Below are 10772 nucleotides of genomic sequence, written 5' to 3'. Positions count from 1 at the left end.
GCCCCTTGGGCAGCAAGGGGATGGTGTCCCCTTAGTTGGCAAGGGATGATGCCCCCTTGGGCAGCAAGAGGAAGGTGTCCCCTTGGGCAGCAAGAGGATGGTGTCCCCTTGGTTGGCAAGGGATGGTGTCCCCTTGGTTGGCTAAGGATGGTGCTCCCTTGAGCAGCAAGGAGATGGTGTCCCCTTGGTTGGCAAGGGATGGTGTCCCCTTGGGCAGCAAGAGGATGGTGCCCCCTTGGGCAGCAAAGGGATGGTGTCCCCTTGGGCAGCAAGGGGTTGGTGTCCCCTTGGGCAGCAAAGGGATGATGTCCCCTTGGGCAGCAAGGGATGGTGTCCCCTTGGGCAGCAAAGGGATGGTGTCCCCTTGGGCAGCAAGGGGTTGGTGTCCCCTTGGGCAGCAAAGGGATGATGTCCCCTTGGGCAGCAAGGGATGATGTCCCCTTGGGCAGCAAGGGATGATGTCCCCTTGGGCAGCAAAGGGATGATGTCCCCTTGGGCAGCAAAGGGATGGTGTCCCCTTGGGCAGCAAAGGGATGGTGCCCCCTTGGGCAGCAAGGGATGGTGCCCCCTTGGGCAGCAAAGGGATGGTGTCCCCTTGGTTGGCAAGAGGATGGTGCCCCCGTGGTTGGCAAGGGATGGTGTCCCCTTGGGCAGCAAAGGGATGGTGTCCCCTTGGGCAGCAAAGGGATGGTGCCCCCTTGGGCAGCAAGAGGATGGTGCCCCCTTGGGCAGCGAGGAGGTCGTCTCCCCACCGTGTCACGCGGGTTGGGTACCCTGCCAAGGAGCCGAGGATGCCAGGGCAGCAGGGGCAGCTGCCAGGGAGCCTGGTGGACGTTGGACAATGGAAGAGAGAGCTGGACCCCGGGAGAGTGGCCCTGTGGCCTAAGGGCAGCGGGAGTCCAGCAGGCAGGGGCTCGGCGGCCCCCGGGGTGACCCTGAGACAAAGCTCCTCCTCACAAAGGCAATGGTGGCTTTACAGGCAGGCGAGGGGGGGGGGGGGAGGTGGAAGGCATGGCACAGCCGGGCCTCACGGGCACCCCCTGCCCCGGAGGAGGCACAGCCTGTGCCAACCTCCCCTGCCAGCAGAGTCGGGCTGAGGGCTCGTGGGGACCCAGCCGGTCCCTTCAGTGGGGGGCTTCCCCATCCCTCCTCCACTGACAACAACCCCCCCCCCACCCCCTGCCCCTACCCCCCACCAACCCCATCCATCCCTCCCCCCACCCCCACCCAAAGCAGACCCTGCCTATGGCACCGGGCAGGCCCTAGGGACCCTGCAGCTTGTGGGGCACAGTGACAACGTTCAGAAAGAGATCCAGGCTGAAAGAAACAAAAAGAGCCAAGTCCCTGCGGTCCAGCCAGGATGCTGCACCCACCACCACCCCCTCTTCTTCTTCTTCTTCATCTTCTTCTCCAGCTCCCCCAGCTGCTGCTTCAGGACCTGCTCACATCTCTTATTTACAATATAGAACACGAGTGTGGGCTGGGCACTGCTCTCCCGAGGGCTCTTCCAAGCAGCAAACCATTCCGAGCTGGAATTTGCTTCCCTGTGGTTTGTTTCTGCTTCCTTTTGCTGTGGATTTGGGTTTTTGTTCCCCCCCCCTTTTTTCCTTTTCTTTTCCCCCCACGTTTTTCGTTGTCTTTGCTGCTGCTGTGTGTGGTTGGAGGGTTAAGGGGGGGGGGGGAGGTTTGTTGAAAGGTCTTTTTTTTGTTTCCAGGACGAGAGGAAAACAAACAAAGAGGTTTTTCCTTTCCCATCGGGCGAGGGCTTGATTTTGTCGTTCCTAAGAGTCCTATTTACAGGAGTCTACAGCCAAAGAGACAGGACAGGGACAGCTCCAGCTCGCTCCCAGCGCCTCTCTCTGCGTGCGTATGGCGGTGGGGGGGGGGGGGAGGAGGCATCATCCTAAGCCTCCTTCCTCATCCTAAGCCCCAAGCTCTGCGTGGACCTTTGGTACATCAGCCCTTCTCTCTCTCTCTCTCTCTCTCCCCCCCCCCCCCCAGCCGTTGCCCTCCTTGCCAGGAGCCTGCCCAGCCCTTCCCCTTGGCGATGCGGCCAGAAACAAGAGGGGTTGGGATGCTTCCCATCCTCCCCACCCCTTCCACCCCCAGCCTGGGAAAACAAGGGGGGGGCTAAAAAAAGGCTGCTCCTCTCAGCCCAGCCTGACCTTACCCTGGCTGGCAGCAGAACCCCCCCCCCCTTCCCCAGGCCACCTGGAGAAGGGTAAAAGCATCGAAGGGTTAAAACGGTCCTCAGAAGCTCCTCTGCTCCCTTTGCCCCTCTCCCTCCTCCTCCTCCTTCTCCCCCAGCCTCACAGGTAGATCTCCCTCTTGGCGGGTTGGGAGGAGGGCGTAGCAGTCGGTTGGAAGTCCGAGGTCTGGGTGAGAGGAATTTCTTCCAGGGGAGAGTCCTTGCAGGGCTCATGGCTACTGTTGGAGAAGGCACTGTACGTGGGGAGCAGGCGGAGGTTGGCCATTTTGGTGCTGCGCTCATCCGAGAGCCTGGGGCTGCCGTTGCCGACTTGCTCTTGGCTCCCTCTGTCTTGGTAAGGCACAAAAGTGGAGAGTTTGAGGGCGTTCTTGGGCCTGCGGCTGGGGGAGGACTGGCCTGGCATCCAGCAGCTGTCCGAGTGCCCGAACTCGGTGCACTCCCGGGTACAGGTCCCAGTCATGGCTACATCGGGCAGAGGCCGGAGATCTGTGGAGAAGCAGGGGAGAGCCTCGTCATTGCCAGCTGGATGCCACCAGCCTGCCATGGCAGCAGGGCAGAGCCTCGGCATTGCCAGCTGGGTGCCACCAGCCTGCCATGGCAGCAGGGCAGAGCCTTGGCATTGCCAGCTGGGTGCCACCAGCCTGCCATGGCAGCAGGGCAGAGACGTGGCATTGTCAGATGGGTGCCACCAGCCTGCCATGGCAGCAGGGCAGAGACTTGGCATTGTCAGATGGGTGCCACCAGCCTGCCATGGCAGCAGGGGAGAGCCTCATCATTGCCAGCTGGGTGCCACCAGCCTGCCATGGCAGCAGGGGAGAGCCTCGGCATTGCCAGCTGGGTGCCACCAGCCTGCCATGGCAGCAGGGGAGAGCCTCAGCATCGCCAGCTGTGCACCATGGCAGCAGAGGAGGACCTTCTCATTGTCAGATGGGTGCCACCAGCCTGCCATGGCAGCAGGGCAGAGCCTTGGCATTGCCAGCTGTGCACCATGGCAGCAGGGAAGAACCTCATCATCACCAGCTGTGCACCCCCAGCCTGCCATGGCAGCAGGGGAGAACCTCATCATCACCAGCTGGGCACCACCAGCCTGCCATGGCAACAGGGGAGAACCTCATCATCACCAGCTGTGCACCACCAGCCTGCCATGGCAGCAGGGGAGAGCCTCGTCATTGCCAGCTGGGTGCCACCAGCCAGCCATGGCCGCAGGGCAGAACCTCATCATCACCAGCTGTGCACCATGGCAGCAGAGGAGGACCTTCTCATTGCCACATGGGTGCCACCAGCCCGCCATGGCAGCAGGGGAGAGCCTCGTCATTGCCAGCTGGGTGCTACCAGCCTGCCATGGCAGCAGGGCAGAGCCTCGTCATTGCCAGCTGGGTGCCACCAGCCTGCCATGGCAGCAGGGGAGAACCTTGTCATCACCAGCTGTGCACCACCAGCCTGCCATGGCAGCAGAGGAGGACCTCGTCATCACCAGCTGTGCACCATGGCAGCAGGGGAGAACCTCATCATTGCCAGCTGTGCACCATGGCAGCAGGGGAGAGCCTCATCATTGCCAGCTGTGCACCACCAGCCTGCCATGGCAGCAGGGGAGAACCTCATCAGGGGAGAGCCTCATCATTGCCAGCTGTGCACCACCAGCCTGCCATGGCAGCAGGGGAGAACCTCATCATCACCAGCTGGGCACCACCAGCCTGCCATGGCAGCGGGGAGAGCCTCATTACCATCATCTGGGCACAACCAGCCTGCCATGGCAGCAGGGGAGAACCTCATCATCACCAGCTGGGCACAACCAGCCTGCCATGGCAGCAGGGGAGAACCTTCATCATCACCAGCTGGGCACCACCAGCCTGCCATGGCAGCTGGGGAGAACCTCATCATCACCAGCTGGGCACCACCAGCCTGGCATGGCAGCAGAGGAGAACCCTGTCATCACCAGCTGGGCACCACCAGCCTGGCATGGCAGCAGAGGAGAACCCTGTCATCACCAGCTGGGCACCACCAGCCTGGCATGGCAGCAGAGGAGAACCCTGTCATCACCAGCTGGGCACCACCAGCCTGGCATGGCAGCAGGAGAACAGGCAGCAGAGCCTGAACATCTCCAGCCTACCTGCACCCTTCTGTGGGCAGAGGGGAGAGCTGGACATGTGGCAGTGAGGGAACTGGACTCATGGCCACCTGTGGAACTGGACCCAAGGCTACCAAGGAGCAGGACCCAAGGCCACCAAGGAACTGGACCTGTGGCCATCCAGAGAGCTGCACCCATGGCTACCAAGGAGCTGAGCCTGCAGCCATGCAGGCAACTGAACCCACAGCCATGCAGGGCACTGGACCCATGGCTACCAGAGAGCTGGATGGTGCTGGACCTATGGCCATATAAGAAGCTGGATCCACAGCTACTGATGGAGTTGGACTCATGGCTACCAAGGCAATGGACCCATGGCTACCCAGGAAGCTGACCTGTGGCTATCCAGGGAGCTGAACCCACAGCCATGCAGGGAACTGGATCCATGGCTCACCAGGGAGATGGATGGAGCTGGACTCATGGCCATATAGGGAACTGGACCCATGGCTACCAAGGAGCTGGACCCACAGCCATGCAGGCAACTGGACCCATTGTTAATCAGGGAGCTGGTTGAAACTGGACTCATGGCCATATAGGGAGCTGAATCCACAGCTACCCATGGAGCTGCACCCATGGCTACCAAAGAGCTGGACCCAGTGCCACCAAGAAGCTGCACCCATGGCTACCAAGGAGCTGGACCCACAGCCACCCAGGCAACTGAACCCACAGCTGTGCAGGGAACTGGACCCATGGCTCACCAGGGAGCTGGATGGAGCTGGACTCATGGCCACATAGGGAGCTGAATCCACAGCTACCCATGGAGCTGGACCCATGGCTACCAAAGAGCTGGACCCAGTGCCACCAAGAAGCTGCACCCATGGCTACCAAGGAGCTGGACCCACAGCCATGCAGGGAACTGAACCCACTGCCACCACGAAGCTGCACCCATGTCTACCAAGGAGCTGGACCCACAGCCATCAAGAAGCTGCACCCATGACTACCAAGGAGCTGGACCCACAGCCATCAAGAAGCTGCACCCATGGCTACCAAGGAGCTGGACCCACTGCCACCCAGGCAACTGAACCCACAGCCATGCAGGGAACTAGACCCATGGCTCACCAGGGAGCTGGATGGAGCTGGACCCATGGCCATATAGGGAGCTGGACCCATGGCTACCAAGGAGCTGGACCCATGGCTACCAAGGAGCTGGACCCACTGCCATGCAGGGAACTGAACCCACAGCCATACAGGGAGCTGAACCCATGGCTACCAAGGAGCTGGACCCACTGCCATCAAGAAGCTGCACCCATGGCTACCAAGGAGCTGGACCCACAGCCACCCAGGAAGCTGGACCCATGAGCAGCCAGGGAGGGAAGGTAGATCTGGAAGCAGAACCCAAGGCTGCTGGGCAGCTCACTCCTCCCAGGCAGGCTGGCAGCCCCAGCTCCTCGTGGCACAGCATCTGCCCCCTCCCTGCCATGGCTGCATGAAGAGAAGCAGGAGGCAGAGTGTGGGGCAGAGCTCCCTGAGCTTTGGAGGTGAACCTTGCACAGGAGGGGCTCCCCACTCTGGCTCTGCACAGCAGGAGCCAGCTTGCCACCAGATGCATGGCATCACCTGGATCCTGTTAGGCTCCAGCACCTTTGGTCCAGCACCTTTGGGCACCACTGACAGCATCGTGGAGCAGGGAATTGCCCTGAGCACAGCCAGGCTCTCCAGTGCCCCGAGGCACAACCACAGTCCCTAAGCACCATCCTTGGGCAGCCCCTGCCCTGCTCACCACCAGGTGTGCCAAGGCACCTGCAAGCCTCTCCAGTGGCAGCCCCAAGCCCAGCCAGAAGCCCTCAGCCAGGGGCTGCTCTCCCACGGAGCCTGAGATGCCCAGGAGCAGTGAAGCTGGCGTGGGCAAACCCCTGTTTCCCTCCAGAGAGCTTGGGCACCTCTGCTGCTCACCAGTCCCTGCCCCAGAAGCACCCAAGTCTCTCTGTGTGCCAAAGACCTGCCCCTGAGAGAGTCAGGTGTCTGAGGGCATCTCTAGCTGGGCATAGCCAGGGAGGTCTGAGTGCCAGCTGCACTGCCCCACGCTCTGGAGTCCTCATGCACCAGTCACAGCAAGGCCTTCCTGACCCATGTGTACTTCACAGAGGGAGGATCTATCACAAGGCTTCAGAGGCCAAAACTTGGCATTCCCATGCAGAGTGCCCCTCCAAGAGCCATCCCAGACACAAACCATCCCTTGCCATCCCGTGGCACTGCCCTCTGCCACAAGCGCCTGCTGCGGACCAAGCCTGGTGCTGACGCTGGCACGAAAGGATCAGGGCCGGTGATGACCTTGAGGCTGTTGTGAGCTGCAGACATCCCTCCTGCCTCACAGAAGTCCTCTCCATCTCTCCAGCCAGGAGCTCACCTCACTGCACTGCTGACAACCAGCCCTGGTGGAGCTCTGGGCACCTGAGACACGTGGGACACAAACCCCTCTCCTGCCAGTGAAGGGCAGAGCCACTGGCACAGCCTCAGCCCTTCACCAGAGCCATTCACACCGTGTTGGGGGCTCTGCCTACATCACCACATCCCTCCAGCCACCAGTCCTGGGGCTCTTGGGCAGAGGAGAGTCACCCTGGCACACATGGCAAACCCCAGGATGCAAGGAAGCTCTCTGCAGAAGAAGGCTGCACACGATGCTGGGCACGGTGGGCAAGGCTCAGAAGTGAGGATGGGAGTGGAAGGAGGGCCAAAGGCAGCAGCAAACCAGCGTGTGAGCATCATCTCGCCCTAAACCAAGCCCCAGTGGCTGCTTTCAAGGGGCTAAGACACCCCAAGTGTTCCCCTTGGTTTTCCTGAGGAGGCTCTGGCAGCTGTGGCTGGGAGCCACCTCCTGCATCCCATCCCCTGGCACGCACATCAGGCCTGGCAGAAGCCCCAAGCACATACCTCAGTGCTGACCCCCTTCACAGCCTGCTCCGCTCAGGGGACTCTAATGAGGAGCAGAAAAAGGACGAGAGGGTCACATCATTGCACAGCCCCAGCAGCCTCCAGCACCCACCCTCAGGACCCTCCTGTGCCCTCTGCCAGCCCTCCTGCCCTGCGCCCCGCCGCATCCCTCTGCTGCCTGCCGCCTTCAGGACTGCCTCAGCCTCGCCTGGAGGCTGCTTGGCCACCACTGCTGACCCCTCACTGCTTGCTCCAGCCTTACCCTAGCCTCCCTGAAGCTCACCTTGCAGGACTCACACCTGGCCCTGCTTGAAGCCACCTGGCTTGTGCCACCCGGCTTGTGCCACCCCCCAGCCCCTGCGTGCAAACGGAGCGGGGCTGGCATCCCGGGACAGCTTGAGTTGGAAGGGATCTTAAAGATCATCTGGTTCCAACCCCACCCCAGCCACGGGCAGGGACACCTCCTGCTAGGTGGGGACACAGAGACACGGACACAGCCCAGCTGGAAGCCTGGGGACACGCTGAGGGACCACAAACAGGCACACTCCAAAGTACCCAGGGCACAGGGGACAGCCATGCAGGGTGCGAAAGCAGGAGCCCAAACAGCACAAGGGACAAGATGCCCTCACAACTGGCCAGGGGCATGGCTTTGGGGGCATTCTCACAGCTGTCCTGCTTCCTGAGTGGGTGGGAAGTTGTCTCCTGGCTGTCTCCTAGCTGCAGGCAGAGAGCAAGACACGAAAGCAGAGGGCAGGCAGCTTAGAGTTCATCTCTACTCTGTGCAAGCAGACTGGAACCTGTGTCCTAGAACATAGGCTCATAGAGCCAGGCAGGTTGGCAGAGAGCTCCAAGCTCCCCCAGCCTGACCTAGCACCCAGCCCTGCCCAGTCATAGACTCCAGCAGGTTGGCAGAGAGCTCCAAGCTCCCCCAGCCCAGCCTAGCCCCCAGCCCTGCCCAGCCAACCAGACCATGGCACTCAGTGCCCAGCCAGCCTTGGCTCCAACCCCTCCAGCCACGGCCACTCCACCCTCTCCCTGGGCAGCCCATTCCAGTGCCAATCACTCTCTCTGCCAGCAGCTTCCTCCTCACAGCCAGCCCCAACCTGCCCTGCCACAGCTGCAGCCTGGGGCCCCTTCTGCTGCTGCTGCCTGCCTGGCACCAGAGCCCAACCCCACCTGGCTACAGCCTCCCTGCAGGCAGCTGCAGGCAGCAATCAGCTCTGCCCTGAGCCTCCTCTGCTGCAGGCTGCACCCCCCCAGCTCCCTCAGCCTCTCCTCACAGGGCTGTGCTCCAGGCCCCTCCCCAGGATCCCAGGATGGTAGAGGTTGGAAGGGACCTGCACAGACCATCGAGTCCAACCCCCTGCCAGAGCAGCGACATAGAATAGAGCTCAGGTCACACAGGAACACATCCAGGCAAAGCTGGGAAGCCTCCAGAGAAAGAGACCATAGATGGGCACCAGGTGGGCATCTAGCTGAGGTTGCACAAGGAACACATCCAGACAGGGCTGAGAAGCCTCCAGAGAAGGAGACAGTAGGTGAGCACCAGGTGGGCATCTAGCTGAGGTCACACAAAGAGAGGGCTGAGAAGCCTCCAGAGAAGGAGACCATAGGTGGGCACCAGGTGGGCATCTACTTGAGGTCACACAAAGAGAGGGCCGGGAAGCCTCCAGAGAAAGAGACCATAGATGGGCACCAGGTGGGCATCTAGCTGAGGTCACACAAAGAGAGGGCTGGGAAGCCTCCAGAGGAGACCATAGGTGGGCACCAGGTGGGTATCTATCTGAGGTCACACAGAGAGAGGGCTGGGAAGCCTCCAGAGAAGGAGACAGTAGGTGGGCACCAGGTGGGCATCTAGCTGAGGTCACACAAAGAGAGGGCTGAGAAGCCTCCAGAGAAGAAGACCACAGGTGGGCACCAGCTTGGGCAGCCTGCAGTTCCCTTGCTCTGCTCAGGTGGCACCGTGGCAGAGGCTCTCCCCCTGGCCCTTGTCCTCCTCCCCTCCAGAGCCCCTGGGTGCTGAGCACTCCCAGGCTGCAGCAGCAGCTGAGTGCCATCGCTTCATGCCCTGCCAGAAGATGCTTTGCCGAGCCCATGGAGTGCACTGGCAGGACCCAAAGGAATTGTTCCCCTCCAAAGCCAACCAGGCAAGGGAGCTGTGGAGATTTCCTCCTGCCAAGAGCAGCTTTAGCAAGCTCAGGAGCAGGCAGGAACGTTGTGTTCAGGGCCTTTCATCCTGCTTTGCCCACTGGCTGCTCTTGGGCACTCCAGGCTCTTTGCAGCATTGTCCCTTTGCTCGCAGGGAGCTGCTGGCACAGGAGCCCTGCTGCTGAAGGAGGGCATTATGTGCCACCAGCACAACCCACTCTGCTTCGAGTGCCCGGGGATGGGGGGGGGGTGAATAGCTGTGGCTCAAAGCAGACATGGACCTCTGGGCTAATTCTCAGCACCAGGCCAGCAGGGATGCTGCTTTTGGGCGGCTGCTGCTGCTGCTGCTGCTGCTGCTGGAAACTTGGCCCCACAAAGTGCTCCTCTCCACTTCAGCTCCTTCCTCCACTCCACTTCAGCTCCTTCCTCCTCTCCACTTCAGCTCCTTCCTCCACCCACTCCACTCCAGCTCCTTCCTACTCTCCACTCCTCTCTACTCCAGCTCCTTCCTCCACTCCACTCCATATCCTTCCTCCACTCCACTCCAGCTCCCTCCTCCTCTCCATTTCAGCTCCTTCCTCCACCCACTCCACTCCAGCTCCTTCCTACTCTCCACTCCTCTCCACTCCATCTCCTTCCTCCACTCCACTCCATATCCTTCCTCCACTCCACTCCAGCTCCCTCCTCCTCTCCTCTCCATTTCAGCTCCTTCCTCCTCTCCACTCCTCTCCACTCCAGCTCCTTCCTCCACTCCACTTCAGCTCCTTCCTCCTCTCCACTCCACTTCAGCTCCTTCCTCCACTCCACTTCAGCTCCTTCCTCCTCTCCACTCCTCTCCACTCCAGCTCCTTCCTCCACTCCACTTCAGCTCCTTCCTCCTCTCCACTCCACTTCAGCTCCTTCCTCCTCTCCAATTCAGCTCCCTCCTCCTCTCCACTCCACTTCAGCTCCTTCCTCTTCTCCACTCCACTCCATCTCCTTCCTCCTCTCCACTCCAACTCCTTCTTCCACTCCACTTCAGCTCCTTCCTCCTCTCCACTCCACTTCAGCTCCTTCCTCCACTCCACTTCAGCTCCTTCCTCCTCTCCACTCCTCTCCACTCCAGCTCCTTCCTCCACTCCATTTCAGCTCCTTCCTCCTCTCCACTCCTCTCCACTCCAGCTCCTTCCTCCTCTCCAATTCAGCTCCCTCCTCCTCTCCACTCCACTTCAGCTCCTTCCTCCTCTCCAATTCAGCTCCCTCCTCCTCTCCACTCCACTTCAGCTCCTTCCTCCTCTCCACTCCACTCCATCTCCTTCCTCCTCTCCACTCCAACTCCTTCTTCCACTCCACTTCAGCTCCTTCCTCCACTCCACTCCACTTCAGCTCCTTCCTCCACTCCACTTCAGCTCCTTCCTCCTCTCCACTCCTCTCCACTCC

The 10772-nt window shown here is 61.0% G+C and overlaps 1 protein-coding gene across 2 annotated transcripts in view; it reads right to left on the bottom strand.

Annotated features, from left to right (window-relative positions):
• Positions 1-1740: 1740 nt before the first annotated feature.
• PCDH1 (protocadherin 1) overlaps positions 1741-10772 on the bottom strand; it is a 107307-nt gene continuing 98275 nt past the window's right edge. Inside the window, exons 5-6 of one of the 2 annotated variants that reach the window (XM_064161463.1) lie at positions 7206-7248; positions 2611-2695 (exon numbers count right to left, since the gene is read on the bottom strand). In XM_064161463.1, the coding sequence (XP_064017533.1) occupies positions 7223-7248 (26 nt within the window). In that variant the 3' untranslated portion in view covers positions 2611-2695; positions 7206-7222. Of the gene's footprint in view, positions 2696-7205; positions 7249-10772 lie in introns of both variants that reach the window. The other variant, XM_064161462.1, reaches the window with a different exon arrangement.

Source organism: Pogoniulus pusillus, chromosome 22, assembly GCF_015220805.1.
Source record: "Pogoniulus pusillus isolate bPogPus1 chromosome 22, bPogPus1.pri, whole genome shotgun sequence".
Classification (NCBI taxonomy): Eukaryota; Metazoa; Chordata; class Aves; order Piciformes; family Lybiidae; genus Pogoniulus; species Pogoniulus pusillus.
Note: the sequence above shows the minus strand (reverse complement) of the source record. Positions and strands in the feature narration are given on the sequence as shown.